Below are 24,090 nucleotides of genomic sequence, written 5' to 3'. Positions count from 1 at the left end.
GGACGTTGCTAGGGAGACAGCCGAGGGGAGGGGCTTTGGTTACCCTTGCGCTACCGGCAGTGCCCGCCTCCCAGCGCCTGTATCTGAGTGTTCGAATTCATTTGCCCGCTAAAGCTGCTGGGATTGCGACCCCGCCCTAAACCACAGGCGCGAGCCTCCAACGCTGAGAGGTGTTCCTGCGGCTGCGCAGGGGCGCCGGCGCGCCTGCGCGCTTTCTTCCAGCGCTGGAGAAGCTTCGTGGAGAGGGCTCGGCGGGGTGAAGCCGCTAGGCGCCTGGCCTCCCTACTGCCGTTGGTTGGTTATTTGAAAATTTTGTTTTTTTAAATGTAATTCTGTCCCTCCTACCCCCGCCACAGACGTTGACTCTATCCTAGGTGTGCTAGTCATTGTTGAAATTCGAAGGTGGACGGGGGCGGGGTCTTAGTTTTGGAGGTTTGGTACAAACAGGGGAAAAGTTATTTTAGAAAGTTGTTACCTCGTGGATAGGTGATACAGACCCTGGAGCCGGATTTACTGGGGTTGAATCCCAGCCCCAACACTTAGTTGCTTCAAGGCTTGGGGCGAGTTAAGTAATGGCCCTGTGCTTGCGCTTTCGCATCTGTAAAATGGGCACAGTGTGGGGAGTATATGAGTTTGAGTAAGCAAAGCACTTAGAACACTATCTGGCACATAAACTTGCTATGTAATAAAGGATACGTGACATTATTTAGTGGCATATTATATGTAGATTGAGGCTGCCCATCTTCAGAAGGAGGCACAGTCTGAGGGACCTGGGTGGCTCAGTTGGTTAAGGGTCTGACTCTTGATTTCTGCTCTCATAGCAGAAATAGTCTCATAGTTCCTTAGTTCGGGCTCTGTGCTGTTAGCACAGATTCTCTCCTTGCCCTTCCCCTCCCCTGCTCGCTCTCTTGCTCTCTCTCAAGATAAACCTTAAAAAAAAAAAAAAAAGGCACAGTCTGAGTAACTGTCAGAAGCAAAGCAGGTGAGTATTTTAAAGTAAAGCCATAAATCTTTTCTTGGCTCACAGAGGAGCTACAAGTATAGTATATATTAGAATTGTATTCTTTCAAATACAAAACGAGATTAGAGGGATGTCTGGCTGGCTCAGCCAGTAGAGTGTGAGACTATTGATCTCGGGCTTGTGAGTTGGAGCCTAGCAGCCCCAAGTGTAGAGATTTAAAAAGTCTAGGGGCACCTGGGTGGCTCAGTTTGTTAAGCATTGGACTCTTGATCTCAACTCAGGTCATGATCTCACCAACCGTGAGATCGAGCCCACTCATTGGGCTCTGTGCTGACCGCGTGGAGCCTGCTAGGGATTCTCTCTGCCCCTCCCCTGCTCGCTCACTCTCAAATAAACTTAAATAGAAAATAAAATTTAAAAATCTAAAAGACCAAAACATGATTAGAGCCCATTATACAGTATTTATTATTATTATTACTATTTTGCTCCTACTTTTGCTATAGCAGTTCCCTTCCTTTATGTCCAGTTTGAATAAAACACTTGGAGTTTGTGAAACTCCAAGAATACAATTACATAATCCAAGGGAAACCGGTTGTTTAATTGCAGTCACGTTTATTTGCAGTTTCTATACACACTTTCTAGGTAATCAAACTTTTCTGGTACATTTTTTTGAGAGGGGTTCACAATGAAACTGTCACCATTTTTACTAAAAATAAATACAAGACTTAAAGTGTTGCACAGCTCTAAAATATACAAAGGCTTGAATTGAATGTAAACGTTGAAAACATCTTACAAAAGAAACCATTTCTGCAACAATTTAAAAAGTTCATATTTACAAATATTACAAAAATACAAAATGGATGCAAGTCCATAAACCATTGTCTTTTTGGCCAGCATGAACTGGTTCTAGTACCAAAATAGTTACACTGTAACCTTCTTTATAGTTTTAAATCTTTGTCGTCATCTAGTTCTCTAAGTCGGCCGTCACTGCAGCAAATCGACTCACTCACTGACCTTTGGCAAGAGCAAACCGTGTGTTTGGTTTGCAACAACTAGTCCATGTCCTCTACTTAGCCAAAAAAAAAAAAAAAGAAAGAAAAAAAATTTCCCCCACACAACATAGACATGTTGCATAAACATAAAAGAACAAAAAATTAGCATCAGTGCAAACAACAGAAGAAAAGTTTGGATTGATGTTTTTCACGATACCTAATGTGTGTACCCTGCTTCAAAACGGCAGTGATGTTGAAGACAGCCCTCTAATTCTTGGTTTTATATGCTATGTAATAAAGCCATGTAGAATATTCCAGATTACTAAGGAATTTCTTACTATTTTTTTTTTAAACTCAGTTTGTTGCTCAATACTCTTTCCACAGTGAATTTAAAATCCATCATTATTTGGGTTTTTTTTTAATCTATGAAATATAAAATAGAGAAACTCTGCTATAGATTTTTAGAGTAAACAAAATAAGTAAAACTATATTATAAGGGTTAGTTCTGTGATCATTACATATAGAAGGAATCTTATTGCCTCACAATTCAAGTCAGTATGTATTTTAAAAAATATATGGTACCATTACTTAAATTGATGTCAATAATAAAAAGGTGACATTTATTAAAGCCAATTCATGTGTTTCCTATCCAAGATTTAGAATCACTTTTAAAGCCCACATACCTTTCTTTACGCTTAAAAAACCCCTGACTACACAAAAGCCATACTGCAAACGAACTGCTTTTATGAAAATTACAAAAGATCACCTACTGTGACTGGAAATGACGGTTTCTTATCGCATTTGTCTAAAAACATTATTTTTTAAAATTTTGCCAAGTGTACTTTTCAAAGCATGAGAAAAAGTTATTCATGTTCCCATGTGGTGTCAAACCATGCTGGTTTTCTTGATTAACGGGTTCCAATGACAAGTGATGGTCCACTTTTTCAAACCCCCAAACATTTTTCTTTTAGTAAAAAGTATAACACTTTGTAAATGTTCAAATGTACCCTTTACCAGGTAGCTTATCTATCCCAGCACAAACACCCACACCCACACACACATACGTTCTCCCTCCTCTACCCCGCCACCCCCCAGCGCCCATTTTACACACAAGGATGACAAGAAATTAAGAAATATTATTTGATAGTGAAAACAAATAGTAGAAGAAGCCAGACATTTTTTTCTTTACAAACAAACAAAAAGCCAACAGCAATCAGATTCTCTAATTTTCAATCTGTAACATCTTAGAAAGTGTTTCTATCGAAAGACAGCATCTTCTTAGACCAGGCTTTCTCCTTCATATTGTATGAATTAAACCAAAGCCACAAACCCCCTGTCACACATCCTACTTTCCCAAATACCACTTGCATAAACTTAAAGCCAGCTGCTTATCAATTTCTTCATAACTCTGGTCTGTCCTATCATTCTAATTACATTCTATTCATTTATAGGCCATATCCCTTCTTAGTTCTCTCTACATTCTACCTTGTCCCAATCAAAACATATTCTAAGTACATAACTGCTTATATTTCTGACAAAGCATTTCAAACATTAGTATCATTTCATGTTAAAATCAGAGGTGTAAGAACCATTTGCAGATTTCAACTTGTAACTACTTTTTTTCAGCTTTAAGACAAGAAAATTCAAGTAATTTCAAGTAATTCAGCTTGTTTCCCTGCCTTCATTTTATCAGAGCACTCGCCCTGACATTTCCTTTCCCACCCACCACCCCTCCCCTTTCGCCATCAAGCAGATACAGTAAAATCAGACAAAAACTCATTTGTATGTAGTGTTGTGAACCAGAGCTGTTCCCCATTCCCAGTTTAACAGCGAATATAAATAATGCATATACACATACCTATTTCCCAACTATATTGTTCACAGTGTCATTTCTGTTACTTTTTAGGTAGCGTGAATCTCATCAGCACAGAGAGAAAGCTTCACTGAAAACTCATTGCAGGTACTTACTGATAAGTCAATAGCTCTGTGGCATGCTTATGTTTTATTTTTGTTAGTTAAAGAACCTGGAGCTAATTGCTACACTGTTTAAGGAGTTTATAGTCATTAGATTATGACTGTTTATGCCCCCAGTAGCCTAATATAAAACATAACCTAACATTAAGTATTGTTTTCCCTATTCATTCTCCTGAAAGCAATCCATTGAAAAACTAAAAGTCTAAAAGACACTGTCAGATGCTGTTCTTCGGGGCTTTGTGTTGAGAATGATTCTTCTCATTGATTAAAAAAAAAAAAAATCAAAAGCATGCTTTCCATTCTGTCCAAATTACCACATGGTAAATCATAGCCATGTGTTACTATTTGCTTGTTTGGTGCTGCAATTTGTCACAAAAATGGTTAGGTCTGAATTCATTAATTTAAATTAATCACGTTTCAGTATATGACCTCAAGATTTCCTTTATTTCGCCAGTTTAAAATTCATAACTGAGGTTTATCACTCAGAAAATCATATTGGTGGACATTTAAATATGGTATTTGATATGAAAATGGTATTCACAGAATACAATTATTACAGTTTATTTCTTGTGTTTTTTAAACAGTTGGTGTGTAGTAGATAATTGGCCACATGTCCACTCGTCATTGATAAATCTATTTACACATTTTTATCAAAAATATGGTATTTACATGTGTGTAGTTCTTTCTTCTAAATTTTGCTGTAGTTCATTTTAATGTAAAAAAATACCAAACCTCCAGAGTAATTTCATCTTCTTAAGAATTATGACAGTGAGGGCTTTGTTTTTTGAATAGGCAGCTCTGGGAAAACTTTTTCTAGGTTTCATGAAAAGCAGACATCTTCAAATTCTGTATTATAAAAGGAATGATATTGGGTAAATCAAACTATACTAAAGAAAAATATGAAAGACGGTGCAGCTACTTAAAAACATGGAAAATAATCAAGAAAGACCAAACCAGCTTCCATTTCCCCAGCGAATGTTTAGGAATTCGTTGGGAAGCAGCAATGGTGCCCGATGGTGCCCCGTGGTGTGCTGACACCCATCCCCCCTCCCGCCCCCCAGTCCTCCGCACCGGTCCTGCGTCCTCTTAGGACCAAGGGCTCTGGCCTCTGCCAGCCAGCCTGGCCCGGGCCACCTAGGTGGAGCTCTGGGAGGACCGGTCGTCGTGGGGACTCCCGTCAGAATTTTCTGTCTCCCCCTCGGAGATGGCCTGCATGGGCGCGTTGTAGAGCCTGCAGCGGACGCTGTAGCGGCTGCTGCTGGCTGCGGGGGGCGCTCGGGAGCGCCCGACCCTTGCGGATGCTGAGGTGGCAAAGTTCTTGGAGGAGAAGCCTTCTGCGTTCACTCTTGGGGAGCATGGAGACAGCGGGGACAACACCTCGGCTCCAGGGGCCCCCTGATGGGCCTCATGGGCGCTCTGCAGGGACTCCGCCGGGAGCTCCCCCGGGGGTTTGGGCAGGATGGGGCTCTTCAGGATCTCAGTAGCAGACATGCGGTAACTGGAATCCGAGCGGCTTCCTTTCTTGAGCAGCAGCAGCTTAAACTCTTCGTTCGATGTGTTGGACTTTTTGGCGTTTCGGTAGATGAGGCCGGGAGACCTCTGGCTGTTTGGCGTGGTCACGCTGCTGTTGGGCGAAGTGACAGATCCGGCGCTGCCGCTGCCAAGAGCAGCTCTCGATTTGCTTCGGGCAGACATATCCCCAGAATCTTTTCTTCCAAGGACTTTCCTCTTGGACCTTTCGAGAAAAGGAGAAATCTCAGTCCGTGTGGCTTTGTACGAAACTAAAATCATTAAGGCATATTCGTGCCCCTCCTTGAAGAGCGCCTCGGTGCACCCAAGCTGACCGGGTAGCAAGCGTTAGGGGAGTGGACATGAGGACGGAGATGTGGTCCTTGCCCCGATAGCACTCACAGCCTGAGGGAGACTTTCCGATAGCCAGTGGACGTGAACTGGTTCTAGAAATGACCATTTCACATAATGACTACTGTGGAGACTAGGGGATGTAGAGGAGGACCTATTGGGATGCTTTGCACGAGTGTGAGAAAATACTGCTGCCTGACTTCCGGTTAGAGGGTAGGCAGTGAAGGACTCTGGCTTTCTCTTGTTAAATCTCTTCACCACAGATAAAATGATCAGAGGTCTGGGGTTGGTTTCCAGGGAAATACCAGGAGAGCAAAGCGGGTGGAGGTGTGGATGGGACAGGATTAGCTAGAGGTTGATGGTTGGTAGGCTTGGGTGATGGGTGTGAGTGGGGTGGAGGAGATGAATCACACCATTCTGTCTCCTTTTTACATTTTCTGTACAAAGAAATTTCTTACGTGACTTTTAAAATAAATCAATCCGGTTTGGGCTGTAAATACAATTTTCCATAGCTGCTTGGTAACATCAGCACTGTATAAGTCAGTAAGCCAACTTTCTGTGCACAGCTGAAAACCTAGACCACCTCTGGAGTTCTACAAACTCTCACAAAAACGAGGTTATTCCTCTCACTGTGCTGTACATAAATAATTAAACCCTACACAAATGCAAATCTTAAGATTACCAAGCTCAGAAAGTCTACCAAACCTAGGCATCCATCATCATATTATTTCTCTTGATAATAGTGTAGATTTAGCGAATCTTCAGCACGATTCAGTTCACTGATAGTGGCAACATGCTCTTTCGCCAGCCTAAAAATCCATAGGATAGAGAAAATGTCAACTTTACAGTTGGAGACCAGCTTCATTTTGGTTCGCCCAAACCTTCCTGGTTGTTATGTTGCACATGCCAGTGTCCAGCACTGCCAACAGGGGAGGGGTTTCAAACTAACACTTGTTTGTAGCATCTACCGTATTCTAGACGCTAAAATGTTATCTTAGCGTCAAAACTGAACATGCGAGCTATAGGTATCTCCACCAACAGTAGGGAATAGGTAGAGAGGTTTTAACTGACAAGACTGGTCAGGAAGTAGCGGTGCTTAGACTCCATTCCAGATGCTTTTGACTCCACTACTTACATTCTGTCCACTATTCCAGATACTAACATTTGGTCCTGTGGGGTAAGAACTCGGCTCTGTAACTTATATAGCATTTTATTAACTGGTCCTAAGATAAAGTGGGGAAGGGAAATATAATTGGAGCTTAGCCTACACATGGAGCAAAGAAAACATAAACTGATGATTCTTCACTCTCTGAGTGGAAAGGTGTGCCTGCTAAAGGAATAGCCACACAGAAGGCATTTCTGACTGACTCCTTTAAAAAAAGTTGAAGAGTCATGCTTCTTCTTTATGAGAAAACCACATCAACGGAAAACTCAAGTTCCCTTAAAAACTAGAATTCCAGGGGAAATGATGGTAAGCTGCTTGCAAAAAAACTTGCTTCAAAAAATACAATTTCATAAGGTACAAGAGACAGTCCCCAAGTTTTGTCCTTTGGGAGTCCCATCTAGGTCATGGAGGCCTAGTGGAAGACAGCGGTCGTGGTTATGAAAGGAGTAGGCACATCAAGATTGGATAGCTCAGTCTGATGTGGGATCGCTTTCCAAGCACTAGTTCCTGCTCTGTTCATCGGCCACAAGTTGTAAGGAGTATATATTCTTGCACACATGGCTCTTGATCGCAGGTGGCAGGTGAGAGAATGTGAATGGGCAACATGGACACAACAGTGTCTTAGAAAAACAGCCCAGAGGACATTCTCTGTTCGTGGGATTTGGAGCACTAATTTTAGAGAAGGCCAGTGTTATTAAAGACATTTAAGTTTTAGGAAGATAGGGAAAAAAGGGAGCGGTGATTAGTTCTGAGCTATGAAATGGGCAAGTTTATACACTCTCTTGTCTCCAACTTGGGTTCTGTCTAGTGAATCAACTTGCATTGATCTCTGCTAGTGTAGGATTACAGCTGTGAGCATATTTTTTTTTTTGGCTCAAGAAATTATTTTCAGTCCAAGATGACAGTAGCGTTTGAGCTTTCACTCTAGGTTACTTAACCATAAATTGTTTTCAAATGAGAACTTGTTCTAGAATGTCTTTCCTATGGAAAAAACATCTCCCTTCAGCAGTTCTTATGAAAGTCTCTCAGTTGAGGTCAAGCTATATATAAAGGCTTGCATTGTCCCGCACAAATGTCAATCTGTCACTTTGACTTGGAAAAACAATTTTTCTTTGCTTTTTTGCTGAATGTATCACAAGTACACAAGGCTTTCCCATATTTGCATTTCATGAGATGCACTATAAAGAGGAAAACTTTCAGTATTGTTGCCTCACCTGTGAAAAAAGGAAAACTTTTGGTATTGTTGCCTCACCTGTGGATGACTGCAAATAAATCCTCAGTTGTACGAGGTTTGTTTGGAGACACGAACACACCCTCTGCTTCAGCCTGAGAGTCTTCACTGAGTGGTGAAATCATAGAGTCATCACTCGGTGACGATTCTTAAATTAAGAAAAAAAAAACGCATCTTTAGGAGGAAGGTACCAGGCATGCTGCTGTGTTTCAGTGACTTGTGAAATAAATGAACAACAGTTACCTTACTGCTGTTTTTAAAAAGATGTCTGTCACAGCTCAGTCACTTGTGAAATAAATGAACAACAGTTACCTTACTGCTGTTTTTAAAAAGATGTCTGTCACAGCTCAGTCCCTCAATAACAAAAACTTTTTATCTCAATTGTTGTAATAAGTAAAAAAAAAAAAAAAAAAAAAAAAAAAAAAAAAAGTGGAGGGAAACCAACCCCCAGGGTGGTGCTATGTTACAGGGAACATAAGAAAGGAAAAACTTAAGGAAGTGCCACGAGACACCTTTCCATTGTGACAAAGGTATCAACAACTGACCTTTCAGTGAAACCTCCTCCATACTTCCTTGGGTCTCCTCTGCTCCGCTGTTACCAGAGGCACTTTTGGCTGAAATACCTGAAGCAATATTTTCCTGCTCGGAACGTTTTTCAGGGCATGGATTTGCAGTTGATACCTCTGCTTCGTAGCTGATATTCCCAGGCACTTGGTCATGGTGGCGGCTCGTCCCCAGTTGATGCTTAAGTGGATTGCTTATGTCTGTGGGTCTGGTTGGTGCATCCGACTGAGATGTGAGCACATCTGCAGACTCCAGGCGAGCAGCTTCCTCTCCACCTGCAGAGGATGCCTTCTGCGCCTGTGCCGGGGCTTCATCTGCACCAGCTCCATATTGGAGTGTTTTACCATCCACATCACTTAGGCGGGCGACAGAGACCCTCTGAAATCCTTCTGTGGGAAAGTCACAAGTTTTACTTGGTGTGTTTTCTGGAATGGGCTCACTCTCCATAGGTATTGGGTCTCTTGTGACACTTGACTCTAGAAGATTGCTACCAGCTGAGGTAACTGTTTCTGGGTCACAATGATTCTTTACATCAAAAGTACGTTTTTTCTCTAGCTGTAGTTTATCTGGTCCCATCTCAAGTGCAGAGGAGTCTAAAAAGGACAGTATGGTGTCTTCAGTGGAGTACTGACGTGATACTGATTTCTTAGCCAAATGTGGCTTCATCTTGCCTGGTGACAGGGCAGCCATTGCGAGAGCATTGTCCTCTAAGTAGGGGAGATCTGTATTGTTGCCTTCTTTTTGTTTAGCTTCTTCAGACTTACCGATGGACCTAAGGTTCACAGATTTCAGGACTGTCGGTGTAATTGCAAGGGATGGTGGAGGATTGGACTTGAGTGTTTCTCCTACTGGGTTCTGCTTATTATGACTAAACACATGCAGTGGGTGACGGTGGTGGAATGGTTTATTCAAGACACTATGAAGAGCACTTAGGTCAAGATGGGTGGGAGGTATAATTGGAAGTTCAAGGTCTTTACTCAGTGACAGAGCTCCATCTTTTAAAGAGGGTTGCTGTAGTGAGGATTTCCTTTCTGGGACTTTCGGTTTTCTTTTGCTACCTCCAGGAGACAGTGGACCAGAAAAGAAAGCTGTAGGGAAAGAGGAGGTTGGTGTTTCAGACTGGCTCGAGTAGCCACTTGATGGGGATGCCAAGCCGGCCAGCTTTTCTGGTGAAGCCAGTTTAAACTCATTGTCAACAGAAGGAAGGGATGGGGTGGTGGCTCTTGATTCTGACTGGGATGTTTGGGACTCAGAGCTCTCTGGAGATTTGATGCATTCGATAACTGTGGTACCCGTAGCAGTGCTTGAATTAGATAAAGATCTGTAAGGATCGTTTGTTTTCAAGTCATTTAGAAGCCAGAGATCTGCATAGTGAGTTGAGTCAGCACCTTCATCTTTGAATGGTGGAATATCTGAAGTGTCTAACTGAGGTTCCTTAATACCATGTTCACTCTGATTCATCCAAGAAGATTCCTGCTTGGTGGGAAGGTTGGCATTTTCCATTCGAGAAGGCGTGTTGGAGAAATCAAGAGGCAGCTTCATTTCCCTGGAACTGTGAGGCAGGAGCTGGCCAGTGTTTATCTTTGGTTCTTTCTTCTCAGAAACGTCTGCATTTCCATCGGACTTCCTCAGTGATGAGCTCCGTTTAGGTGGGGTCGGCTTTGCCTTTGGTTTCCTGAAAGAGATGCTTGGTCTTCCCTGCCTCCTGTGGTCTAAGTAGTCCTGCCAGGCACAGTCCGGGAGAGTAGGAGGAACCCCCATGCCCTGGCCATTCTCTGGGCCCAGGGCTGCATAGTGACAGACATAACTCTTGTTACCTTTGAGGCCACAGTCAAAGTGCATGGAAGTGTAGTATCCTTCTGTGTCCACTGAAAAGTGAGAGCTAGTGTCTGCTTTGTCTGATGGAGACTTTTCCAGAAAGCTGTCATAGGTGGCCATGCTTGTGAAGCTCGGGCAGCCTAGGCTGTCTGCCTTGGGGCGTTCAGGACTAAAATCCTGGCGGCAGGAGGCATCGTGATGGTGATGCAGGTAGTTCCACTCACTGTCACTTGTGTTGCTGTTGTTGGGGTCATCCAGCAGGTCGGCCACCGTGGAGGTAAAGGAGTTTGCCCGGTGGCCTCTCACTTTATCCAGGTGGTCGTTGTACTGCTCGGTCACGAAGACAGTGGCATCCTCATTAGCATGAGGGGCCGTGTTTAGGGACAACTCCGAGTCACAGTGTGAAGAGCCAGTGAGGGGAGGAGAAGCTGCAGGAGGAATCGTCTCTGAGGTCTGTGAGGGGCATGTGGAGCTGCTCCCACTCCAGTTGCCGCTGGATGACTGGTGCTCGTCCTTCTGGTCCATGTGGCTGCTGAGGAGGACGCCAGCCGTGGAGATGCAGTGGATGGGGCTCCCAAAGGTGTCCGAGTTGGAGGAGATGTCACAGCTGCCAGAATCGGCAGCCATTCGGGATAGACGCGACCTCCCTCTCTCATTTAACTTGTGCTGGGGGCTGTGAAGATGTTGAGAGCAAGCCAGGCCCAGAGCAGGCTGGCGTTCCTGTGCACTCGGGCTGCTGGGGGCGTCACTGCAATCATTAGTGTTTCTTTCTCGGTCACTCACGAAAGGCTCCCCCTCTTCATATGCCGAGGGTTTAGCACCAACTTTGGGCTCAGCATCCCCACCTCTGTTGCCCTCCCGGGGAAGGCTCCGAGATCTTGTGCGGCTGCTCACTGCTGTAGTAAACATGGCATCGCCTTTGTCTGCCAACGCGGAGATGTTGCCGGCAGAATGAGAAAGGGAAGCTGCGATGCTCTGACCCCTTTGAGCTCTGATTCTCCTTCTGGATGGAGCAGCAATCAGAATATCTTCGGTTTGGCACTCCGAGTCCCTGGTTCCAGACCTCCTGTTGACAGTGCTGGAAGGGTCTGGATGTGTGTGCACGATCACATTCCTCTCCCTGGCCACAGGGGATTCATCAGAATCTAGGGCACATGGACAGCACAGTGAGATATTGTATACCTCAGCAGGCTAACACACATTCTGAGAGATGCCCACAAATCTGGGTGCGGCATACTGGATCTTTCTCTTTGAGAAAAAACAAGCAGCACGTAAAATTAGGAGAAAGTTAAAAGGCTTTGGGGAATCTGCCCATTTGCCTCTCTGTGTCTCTGTCCCTCTCCCTCTCCCTCTCTACACACACACACATTTTCTTAGTGTATACTAAGAGAACATGTTCTTAGATCTTTTGTGAATTCTCTCTCTTCACTGTCAAATTATTTGCCCCAGTAAGTGATGACTATTTTTTTTAAACTAAAGTTAAACTAAAGTGCATTTAGTCTTCTTGGCCACTATTCTTTTTTATTTTGTAATATATACTCAACAAAGTAAAACTCTTATAACTCATTATATGTAATAATAGAGATGCTACCCTAATAATAATAATAACAACAACAATAATAAAATGTAGGAAGAGATTCCTAAATACATGGAACAGAAAAAAAATAGAAAAAAAAGTCATAAAGCGTAACATGTTATCAGTATTCAATATTTAATTGAAATTTACCTTTTTAAAATAGTTAATGCCATAAAAGTATATCTCTCTTCAAATAAAGGTATAATTTTTTAAAAATAATTTTTCACAGAATCTTGTTAGTTTTTATTATTTCCATCTTAATAAAACTTTTAAAAAATTACCAAAATATTACATTTCAGCCGTAAGACCTGAACATATATACCTAAATCCATAAGGTTAAAATCTTCATGGTCAAGGACAGAGATTCAAAAAGTAGTACCACCAGCTTGCTGAACACAAAACAAGTACACACCATTTCAAAGCCTCTACAAGTTACCGCACTATTTTTAAGGAAGCTGATTAAAAGGCCGGCTTCCATTTCCCCTCCTTATAATCGCACCCAACAGAATGTTAACCATTAACAGTTTTATACCACACCTATTTCTTGTTGGACTCTTCTGGGGATACCCGAGATGGTTTTCCTCCTCCTCAGTTTTCGTCTCCGCTGTAGTACGGATTGTGAATGAACAAGAGAGCAGCGTATACTAGCCTCTCTGTCAAAACCAACTCCTGCAACCCACAAATAGGTCTCATTAGCCTTTAGAAATGGCAAACAAATTTTCATTTGCTTGGAACACAGTGATATTTATTGATTGGAAGTAAAGGAAGAGTTTGGATTAAGCCTGTGAATAAATATAAGGGAGCCCTTATTCAGCTCTTATTTAAATTACTCTGCGGTACATTAAGCTTTACTTCTAAATGCGGCTCTGCACAACAGCTTGCACTGCCAAGAGCAACAAGCAAAGAAGGAAAATCAAAAGAAAGAGGAGAGAAAAATAACATCAAAGAATCACTCTCACACAGAAACAGCTCCTTAAGGACTCACAACCTTTAGTTACTATTTACTGGGCTCTCTGATGCTGTCTTTGCAGAGTAGATCCAGAGCTAAGATGCTAACCCAAATTAGTTCAGCTAACATTTCCTGACCCATCTCTTCGCTAAAAGCATCTTTGTGAGGTATCTTTTCCCTCTCTACCCACTACACTGCAACCCTACACACACACACACACACACACACACACACACACACACGCACGCACACTCTTTCTGTGACGAGAAAGTAGCCTAAAGATTTGTTTTTAAATTCTCATGTAACTCTTTCTACTTTCTTCTACTGACCCAGTTGGACACTTTTTGGTTTGGTACCAGGGTCTTATCAATATAAGAGGAAAGTACAAGGCAGTCCCCAGTTCTGTCCTTGAGTGGGTCTGCCTTCTCCATCAGGTGGAAATGAAGCTGGGAGTCCCAGTCTTTACAGTGAGTCTCTGTTTGCTTTTATAAATACAGGGGCCAGACCTTGATGCCTATTTGTTTCTCTTTCCATAATCACATCATTGCTACGCTACAGGCAGTCTTATCAAATCTAGAATGGTGAAGGAGGTGGTGAGGAACTCAAACTCCTGTCTGGCATAGGCATGCGCCATGGATTTGTCAGCGTGAGCTTTGCCTCAGAAAGTCATGATGCCAAAAGTGCTTTGGAATCTGGTTACCTCATCATTTATCCTGACTGTTAAGCATAGAGCAGGATGGCATGTTAAACTTCGGCTCAGCTATATAATGAAGCACTCTGAGTTCTGCTTAGCATCACAGTGACAACAGTTTCTAGAACTCACTTTGAAAAAAGTCTGAGATATCACATGATGAATAATTACAATATTATTGGAGAATCTGTACTAACGGAATTTTCCTTTCTTAGCTCCAACCAAAAATTAAGATCCTTCATTCTACTCATACTAATTACAGGACGTCTGGCATACAGACACACTTTATGTTATATGGACGTAATTAGCAGCTTTCTCATTAAAGCTCTTGAAATCAGCATATAATCTAGGCTTTAGTCTGAGAGTTCCTGAAATAAAGCAGAAGGAAAGATCTTCCTTTTTCCTGAATCACAAGACCCATAATCAAAGAACTAAATTTGAAAACAAGATTTACTTACAGTGTTATGAAGAAAGCAGGTGGTGCTCAAATCGAATGTTCCCAGAATGGAAAGTTGGTTTAAGAGGATGCCAAAACGATACATTTTGACATCTACCTAATCCAACCCATTTAGATTGTGGACATCAGATAAAGTACACATCCTTAGAATAATTTATCCTACAAGTTGAGTAGATCATCGGGAAAATTACTCCCACCTCATAACCAGCTGATCAACCAGAATTCTTGTTTTTCAGGAAGGAAATAAGGTCTATCCCAGATACCTGTTCATCCTTTGCTCTCCACTTTATGGGAGAGAAATCTCAGTGGGGTTAATAATAGCCATGTCCAAAATGCATCTCAAGCAACATGCAATTTTTAGTCACATGGTACCAGGAAAAAAGTCAGTAATTATATGGCCATTTGGAAAATTTCAATATGCAAATAAGTTAAAATATAACTATTACAGATGTTTAAAGAAAGCCCAGTGAATAGATCCTTTTATGTCTATCTTTGAAAGTTAGAATATGTCATAACATTATTTTACTTAAAGCTGAGATTACCTGGAATTTACAATTGCTGCAGGCAAACTTTTCAAGAAAAGTCCGTACAGGTTTACATTTGACTTAGACTAATACACTCTCAATACACAAGAGGAGGAAAGCAGAGAGGAATGGAAGACAGGCTTGCTGGATTAGAATAGAATTCAGCCTTCATCTCTGAATACATATATTTTTAGGTCAGAAATCACCAAAATCGATGCAGAAGTCTAAACGATCTTTTAAACAAGCCTACCTTCATCCAAGGAAGCCTGAAAACAGATTTTATAGTTGGTCTACAGGATCATTACTTGCCGTTTGAGGGACCTGGGGTTTGCTGTTTTCTCTCTTGCTGGGCCATGCATCATTATCATATGATTAATCACTGCCGCTTTCTCCATTATTTCAGTCAGCTATGACCAAAGAGCTGTTTGGTGACTTTTTTCAAAAAGAAACTGTCCATCATTTACATAACAAGCGGCCCAGCAGAACATATGCAAATTGATGTTCAAAACCTGACAAAAGCATATTGAACATCTTCTGGGTTGTATTCTGATGAAAAAGGTATTGCTTGTTTACAAAGCGGTGTTCTTAACTGGTACACCCAGAAGCACAGGTTTTGAACATATTTAAAACACAGAATATTCTGACCCAACTGCCCCTAAGAAAAGAACAGAACGTTACCAGTGACATTGATGGGAATAATGCAAGAAGAGATCACTTGGGCATCTTGTTTCATTTTCTCTTCTGGTGTTGGGAGAGGCAGTGCTTTGCTCCAGTTGGTCTGCTTGTCCAGTGTCGAGGGGATATTGTGTACCGGGTTTTTCGGCCTCTGCCCTAACGTGACATCTGTGTCTTCATCTTCTGGGGGATGGGACTGCAAATGAAGTACATTCAGACTTCGCCATCATGGTTTATATGTAAGCAACATATTAAGGAATTTCCCAGTTAAGAACAGTGAGGTCAGAAATAAGCTTTTAGATCAAAGGAAGAATTCCTAGAAATAGTAAGCACAACTAATCGAAAGTTATGATTTCAATAGTCAAGAGACACAGAAGAAAAAATGGGCTACATGAACATGCTTTTCAGGTCAAATGGAATTAAGAGGAGAGACAGGTAGCCATAAATCCCCAAACTTCAAACTGAAGAAAAATCTGAGTCTCTAATCTAGTGAGAGGTAGATTCTGGATATCTATCTCGCTGTATATTGCTACTGAAAGTCTTGAGAGCTCAAAATGACTGGGATCAAAGGGAGAAGATGATGTAGATGCCTACGAAAAGGTTCAGAAAACGTCCCAGAAAACCTGGAGTCAGGAGACATTCCAGAACATATCACCTGGAAGGACAAAACCTATCTTAATCTGAGAGGCTGGATTAAAACATAAGGAGTTAATTTTACTGCACGACAATGGCATTTGTGAATAACATTTGAAAAATGTAGTTTCACCAACGCTGCGTGCACATGGAAAAACAAATCCCCCCCACTTACTACAGTGGAAAATACAAAAGCAGTTAATGGGGAGAAAGAGTCGAGAGGGCTTCTTTTTCAAATTCAGAATATAAAGGGCCTTAGCTGAGTTTCTTTCCGCTTTGCAGTGTGAAGCTTTTCTTCTAGCTGTTTAGTTAGAGGCCTTGACTTCTGTATGACATTTGAAAATTCTCCATCCAAACCCTTGATAGATATTAATATCGTCTACCTTTTACTTCAGGGCTGGGGTCCTAACCCAGATTATTAAAAAGGCTCCATTCCAATTTTGATTTCAGGGTTGGGTTTCTAAACCAGATTATCTTAAAAGACCCAGTTTTCACCACTGAACCTAGTTTTCTTTCTTTACATAATTTGGAGGAAGGTGAGTGTATAAAATAAATACTTTTTCCTCTTATTCCAGTTAAGTTTTAATAATATTCTGTCCTAAAATCACAAAAAAATTTTTTTTCTCATCATATTTGGAAGCATTGTGTCCTGTTGACTCAGGATTTCACATATTGTCAAATTGTTCTCGGGTCCTCTTAAAGAGAAGATTCCAGAGCCACTTGTTTAAGTTAACCCCGCAGCATTTGCTTACCTTGTCAGAGGTATCTGCGAAACCCCCCAACACACCCAACAGGATATGATTGCCCCCCCCCCAGAAAAATATGTTCGCCATGAACATTTTAGTAAAACATCGCAACCTTCTTTCTCTCTTCAGCTTTTGTGCAGATTCCCAGCGAAGCGAATAGCTCAAATAAAGTTGGAGCACAAAAGACTTTGTTTCCTAGGTAACTTTCAAAAAGAAAAAAAAAAGTTTGGTGCATGCAAAACGAGAGACAGAAAAAGAGGGAGAGCGAGCGAGTGAGAGCTGGAAAGAAACCCCCACCACCAGAGGCCACATTTCCTAGGCGATTCCTTCCTTGAATAACAATGGGCTGGGAAACAAAGAAAGAATAGTGACCTGACTACGGGCTCTGACTAGCAGCCAAAAGCACGTTTTATTTAACGGTGACAGGGATAACTGGCTGCCCGAGAATCCTTTTGTCCTCTTCTCTTTTTTTGATTTGAGAAGTTTCACAGTTCTGATAAATATAGGGCAAGTCAGAATTTCTTCCCTTCGAACTATAAAGTCCAGGAGTGGCATTAGGTGATGCGTGTCTTGAACAGAGCCTTAATTGCAATTTAGGGGGGAAAAGTAAGTGGGAAAGACAGCCAAGGACACTGCTGTCTAAATCATATTTTATTTAATTCAAGTTAGGAAAATATCACTCTTAAAGTGGAGTTAAAAGAGTACCTGTTAGTTAGAAACAACAGTTTGCCATAGTTAAAAGACAGAAGAAAGTGTCTGGAGAGAGTGGGATAGGGCTGTGATGGAATGTTCTCAGAACCAGTACCTTTCTACTCCATGGGGTCATGTGGCAACACTCAGTGGGGGAGGGCGAACGGGTGCTGTTAAACTATGAACATGAAATGCAAAAAAAGAAAAAATTAAAAACATGCACACAACATACAGTACACCCTGGTTAAGCCAAGTCTGTAATATCAGTGAATGAATATATACTGGGATAGCTCCCTCCCTCCCGCCCTCTCCCTCTCTCTCTCCCCCTCTCTCCTTCTCCCCCTCTCTCCTCCTCCCTCTCCCCTTCCTTCCTTCTGAATACGTCCCTATTTTATGAGAAGTAGCATAAATAGCGGTTAAGAGCACAGACTTTGGAGCTAGACTGTCTGAGTTCAGATCCTGGTTCTACCACTTCTTTGCTTTGTGGCCAGGGACAAGTATTCAACCTTTCTAAGGTCAATTTCCTCATTTGGAAGATAGGGAGATAACAGCATCTATCTACCCTTCAGGATTCTTTTGAGGATTAAATGAGTAAATATACAGAACAGACTGAGAAGAATGTTGGCACTCAATAAGCTCTCTAAGTCCGTGTCAGCTACTACCACCACTACTGCTACTATTATTATTGTCCTTACCTTGTAGCCGTGGCATATCTGTGACACTGTTTTTGCAAAATAGTGACTTTCCTTTAGCTCCCAATCCCAATTTGTTAATTTGGGAAATACTGAATTATTTTCCTTCCTTACAGTGAATTCATTTTCCTGTGAGCTTCTTGAAAGAAAATTCCCTGTGTGCAATGTCTTCCTCCAGGTTGCTTAAAATTTGCCTCTTCCTCATATTCATAGACTGTATTTGAAGACAAGACCAAGTTCAAGGGCATGTGACAAGGCCCCGCACTCAGGACACCAAGCTTTTTTGAGTAAGGGGCCCTACCTTTTCATTTTGCACCGGGCCCCACAAATTACGTAGCTGGTCCTATTTAGAGAATAATCAGGTAACTAGAATCCCCTTTTCAGGATCTACTGAGAAGGACGTTGAAACTCTTTTAAACTCTAAACCATGTCAGCTTTGGATTCAATTAGGCCTCTATTACAGCACTTTCCATATAGCATTGCTTTAACATAACCTGAACTATCCCTGGATGTGTCTTTTTCTTCTGTTAGATTATGAGTTCCTAGGGGTCAGGAGCCATATTTGATTTTCTTTTCAGTCTTCCATGACGCCAGCAAAATGCCTTCTCATTGTAAGGGCTCAACAAATTATTTTGTGCCTTTGAATGATATGAGCCCTGTGTGTTCTAACACTGATGGAAAACCCAAATACAGTAAGGATTGTGTTCAAGATATCAGGAGGAAGCAGACACCACAGAACCCACGGGTACTCACCATCTTAGTGCCGATAGGTGGAAGCAAATAGAGGAAACCACAAGCAGTGTTTGGTTCCATCAGAGGCTCAGTATTAATGTATTCCAGTTCTAACCTGTTCTTAAGCCTATGGCAGACGTATGTTTTGGAGGTGGAACGCTCAAGGTCTAATTCTCTTCTAAGCTTCTAAATTTTAACTGACAGGGTTGCTCATTAATTTTTAAGCAAAGCAAATGCCATCTCCTCAGGCCCAGTTAACTTTGATCTCAATGTTATTTAAGATAAATGATTTTTGTAGGGCCTATGGCTCCCTCATTGAAAATGATTATTTTGGGGTGCCTGGGTGGCTCAGTCAGTTGAACATCCAGCTTTGGCTCAGGTCATGATCTTGCGGTTCGTGAATTCGAGCCCCGCGTCGGGCTCTGTGCTGACAGCTCAGAGCCTGGAGCCTGCTTCAGATTCTGTGTCCCCTTCTCTCGCCTCACCCCCACCCCTGCTTGTGCTCTCTCTCTGTCTTTCAAAAATGAATAAACATAAAAAATTTTTTTAAATAAAAAAAAGGAAAAATGATTATTTTGACAGATGTGCTGTATGTGGCCTGAGTTCAAGCATTAACCTGGGTCTCTCCTAAGAATCAGTCACAGATAGTGATGTGCAGGTCTCAAGACGCTTGGGTCTGCAAAATAGCAAACTCATGGAAGTAGGAAAAAGGGAGCCAGAAAACAAAGCCCACGTGGTAAAGGAACCTGTTTCCAAGAAACCAAAGGCTCCAGTGTCTCATGAAAGGATTTCAAAAAACTACACAGCAGGAAACTGCAGGGCATAACATATTAATGATATTAATATTAGTATGTTTGGTCATTTGCCTTAAATCTTCCAAGTCATCTCTCCTGTTGAGTATTTTTGCCAGGAGTGAGGGATGAGGAGTGGTTTTTATTTTTTCATCAGTTTTAGAAGCCCCTCCATCCCATTAAACAATCATGAGGTAACATCTGGAAGTGACTAAGGATGGCAAGTCCAGAGAGAGCTCAGTCCGTTCTGTTTTGGTCACCATCATGAAGTCAAGGTCTGTCTGTAATCTTTCACAGAAGATTGCTTCTCAGATAATCGGTCTCTCAGCTATTTCAATAGTAGCTCCATCCTCCAGCTTGTGAGGGCTGAAACTAGGTACTCTTGAGCTTGTGTGTGAAAGGACTGTGTTCTTTGGTTCCACTGCCCGACTAAAGCACTCAAGTTCCTGCAGATGGTCTGTTGATTTAGGGTATTTAAGCTTATAATATTCAAATGGACTTTCGTTTTATTTCTGCCATGAAATTAGTAACTGCTTGAGGGTAGTGTTTTAAAGCATTCTCTCTCCTAGGTGTTTGGTCAAAGGAAGCGAGAGCGTTCTGATTATTTCTGATTAGATTTTTACATGGTGAATGCAGTAATCAGTTCATAGAATTTTCTTCTCAATTATTTAAGAAATAAAACTGAAAGAAAACTGTTACCTCAGCACATCTCTGCACGGCCCAGCATGCCTCTCCTTAATGGGTGCAGATGGGTAAGGTGAGGAAAAGCCGCATGCTGGTCAAGCTTGCATGAGTTACATTATTCTGTATAGGCTCTATTTGAATGAATGCTATTGCTTATTCTTAGTAAGACTTGTAAGGGCAGAAACCATTTCTTGTTCATAACCATATTCCTACTGCCTTGGTACTGCTTAAACAAAATGTGTTGTACTGCCAGCTAGCACCCCCGTGTGCCTAGCATAAGCAAACAGAGAAATCCTCTCAAAAGAGAGAAGATCAAATTATTTCCACATAGAATTTTTCAGTATAACATTCAGCACAAAGTCAAAGATAACAAGGCAAGAGCAGGAGACCAGACAGCATGAGCAAGGAGCGTCCAAAACAATAGTTGATAGAAGCAGACCCATAGGGCCTCCTGCTCTTGAAATTACCACTGCATGCAGGAGTAGCAGTGAACAACCTAGGCTTCCCCAGAATACATGGGTGGGAAGATTGTTAGACCATTCATTCATTCATTCATTTATTCAAGAGCATTTCTTTGAAGGTCAAAATCAGCCCCAGTGGAAACAAACTGTCACATGAAAAATGATATCCCTCTCATGGGTATAGGCATGCTCACTGCACAATTCTTTTGACTTTTCTGTACTTCCAAATTTTCTCATAAACAAATGTTGAAGAAAAACACACACATAAAACTTTCTCCTTCCTTTTCTAGGTTCCCATTCTGGCCCTCCTACCACTGATTTTGAGAGGGCTTAGACTCCAAGATGCACCATTTTAGAATCAGCCACCACTGGTCTTGCCCATCTTGTCCCTGACAAAAGATGCTTTTTGGATGCTTGCATCCCATTTCTGTCCCTGATGGCCCCATAATTTACACCCTCACATCCTTTCTCTACCTGCCCAGGAAACTGCTTCCACGAAAGCTAGAGTTATATATTTTTGGTCAGTGTTCAGAGCAGGAAATAACAGACATTATTAATTTCTTCACTTTTGTGGCTGTGAACAAGCATTTCTCCAAAGATCTCAAGGTTTGCCCCCACCTTTGTCTTACTGCCAAAAGAAAAATATAATCTCTCCACATTTTACTTTCTTTTTGGTTTTATTTTATATGTTGATGGGAGCTTATTGTGCTTCAAAACTCTCCAAAAGACATCTGTTAAAATGTTGTGAGTATTTCAAAAGGAAATGTTTTGAAAATTTGGCTCTGGTGTGTGATCTAACTGATAACACATGGCATTTATAGCAGCTGACTTTGAGGGCTGATTTATTACTGTCGTGCTGTCTTAAACATGAGAAATATTTACTAGAGAATGGATGTTGTGGTACACTTTGGTAGGGGAATAAAACCTTAGAGTAAAGATGTTCATTGCAAGCCAAGTGGGTTCCCGGTGAGGTGATCTGGGCTCTTATTGTCACCCTACTCTGAGACTTACTTGTCCTTAGACCTGGTCCCTGCATTTATGCACAGCTTATAGCCCATTTGTGAGATGGAGGAGACCTTGTCTGCCTCAGATTTTTCTTTACTGGAGTGTGTGTATGTGTTGCACATAAACATGAAGTGTTTGGTCTTTCTGGAGGGCTTAAAGGAACACCTTCTTCACATAGCACCCTTAGTGCCACAGTTACATGGCACTTTTATTCCATGATGGTGTCCCACAGTCTCCTCGTGGCTGGCATTGTGCTCTTCCAGACATGTTTAATGACATCATTTCTGACTCATGCTGTGCTCCTCCCTTTCCTCTCTCCTCAACTCCAACATTTACCATAGGGAACAACCTTGGGAAAACAAAATGAAGTTAAGTAAAAGCTTAGGGCGCATCCTGTGCTTTCTCTGTCCTAAGCCTTTCTTCCCTTTCCTGGTGTTTCCTTTGTCACCACTCTCTCCCAGGCAGCAGGAGCCTTCATGCTTCCCCTAAGGAAGCTGCTGAATGCAGCACCCCCAAGTGCCCAAACCCTTCACGCCACGTTCCCAGCCAGCTGTGAGGGTAGACAGGAGCCCACAGGTGCATTCATGTTAATGTGCTGAGAACTCCTAGTGAAAAGCCCAAAGGAGCACGTCTCTGAAGCAGAATTCTGGACAGTGGTTATAGGCCAGGAGGGAGATATTTGGGAACAAGTGCCTACTAGGTTCTTTAACCACTTTACATATTACTATCTATTTAAAACAGCACAACTCATAAATGTGCAGGACTGGGGAAAACGGCCTTAATCATTGATAAATCTGCTTTTCCAAATCATAACTTTTTTTCTCTTCTCTGGTGGATATTGCCACCACCACTTCCTCACTTCTCCTGAGAAACACTTTGCAAAAGGAAATAGACAAAAGGCCAATAAGCATACGCAAGGGCCCTCAACATCATTTCTCATCAGGAAAATTCAAATGAAAACCACAAGCAAATACTGCTATATGCTAGAGAGGCTAAAATTAAAAATATTAATACACCAAGTGTTGACAAAGATGAAAAGCAAGTAGAGCTCTCATAAATTGATGAGGGGAGGGTAAAATGGTATAGTCATTTCAGAGACTGGCAATATCTAACAAACCTGACATATGTCTACCCTTTAATTCCTTCTTAGGTAAATGGAGGTAAGAAGAATGAGTATGTCCACAGAAAACCTTGCACAAAAATATTTACAGCAACTTTATTCACAAAGTCCCTCCCCCAAAACCCTCACAACTAGAAACACCTCAAATATCTACCAACGACAGAATGGGTAAACAAATTGGGGACTACTGTATTCATGCAATGCAGTACTACCCGGTAATAAAGAAGAATACAGTATTGCTACGTACAACATTGCCCTCAAAAAAGTATGTGGAGTGAAAAAAGCCAGACACCAAAGAGTATGTGCTCATTCACTTTTGAATCCCATCTTGTTGATAGACGTCTCAGGTATGAGATCCGTGTCTAGAGAGCAGAACACGAATGCGATGGCAATGGTGCAGTTTTTACCCAAAGAGAGGTTTTTTGAAAGATAGCAGGTAACCACAAAGAATCTCTCTCTCCTTTTGATCTCAGCTGGAACTGAATGCAAATTCTTAGGGTGATGGAATGCAAAATGATTTTATGTATTTTAAAGTTCAGGAACACTTTGTTTAATGGTGTTCTATGAATGAAGCGATTTAAATGTGCCGAGCATAACAAAATTCTACTTTGAAGCCTGTGTGGAAGGTAGTCCCCATGTGAATGGAAAAGAGGGCTCCAGGGAGGCTGGGACGGAGAGCACTTCCTGCTGCTGCTCAGTCACTTATTCATGGGAGTTGCTCTGGACTGTCAGGGAGAACACAAAACAAGGCCTACTGGGCCACGACCACTGTGATGTTGACGCCAGTGAGTGTCTTATTCATCCCCTGTGGCCAGCTTTGCCAGTTAGTGGGGTCACTGCCAAGGGCCATTCAGCATCAGTCCTCAAAGGTTGCTAGCACCAAATAAAAGACATGAGTGGGGAAAAGGCAGGCCAGGCTTTGAAGTGGAGGGAAGAAGGAGGCTTTGAACTCCTGCAAACAGCGCAAATACCCTCACCCACAATGGCCCAGAGGTGCGGGGAGAATTCTTCCCTCACCCTCCTGCCTTGCCATCGCCTGGGGGCTCTGAGGTGTGCGGTAACTGAAGACATGTTGTGTATTTGGTCTCACTCCAACTGA

The 24,090-nt window shown here is 42.0% G+C and overlaps 1 protein-coding gene and 1 long non-coding RNA gene across 5 annotated transcripts in view; one reads left to right on the top strand and one right to left on the bottom strand.

Annotated features, from left to right (window-relative positions):
* LOC125156912 (uncharacterized) overlaps positions 1-24,090 on the top strand; it is a 71,852-nt gene that overhangs the window by 273 nt on the left and 47,489 nt on the right. For all 3 annotated transcript variants that reach the window (XR_007148841.1, XR_007148842.1, XR_007148840.1), the window contains exon 2: positions 3,860-3,913. This is a non-coding gene — a long non-coding RNA (uncharacterized LOC125156912). The remainder of the gene's footprint in view (positions 1-3,859; positions 3,914-24,090) is intronic.
* The window catches only part of NHS (NHS actin remodeling regulator), a 340,674-nt gene continuing 318,146 nt past the window's right edge, over positions 1,563-24,090 (bottom strand). For both annotated transcript variants that reach the window (XM_047843171.1, XM_047843172.1), the window contains exons 4-9: positions 17,622-17,684; positions 15,441-15,633; positions 12,679-12,810; positions 8,729-11,710; positions 8,205-8,331; positions 1,563-5,662 (exon numbers count right to left, since the gene is read on the bottom strand). In XM_047843171.1, coding sequence (XP_047699127.1) covers positions 5,062-5,662; positions 8,205-8,331; positions 8,729-11,710; positions 12,679-12,810; positions 15,441-15,633; positions 17,622-17,684 — 4,098 coding nt within the window. In that variant the 3' untranslated portion in view covers positions 1,563-5,061. The remainder of the gene's footprint in view (positions 5,663-8,204; positions 8,332-8,728; positions 11,711-12,678; positions 12,811-15,440; positions 15,634-17,621; positions 17,685-24,090) is intronic.

This window comes from Prionailurus viverrinus, chromosome X, assembly GCF_022837055.1.
Source record: "Prionailurus viverrinus isolate Anna chromosome X, UM_Priviv_1.0, whole genome shotgun sequence".
NCBI lineage: Eukaryota > Metazoa > Chordata > Mammalia > Carnivora > Felidae > Prionailurus > Prionailurus viverrinus.
This window is presented reverse-complemented; position numbering and strand designations above follow the sequence as displayed.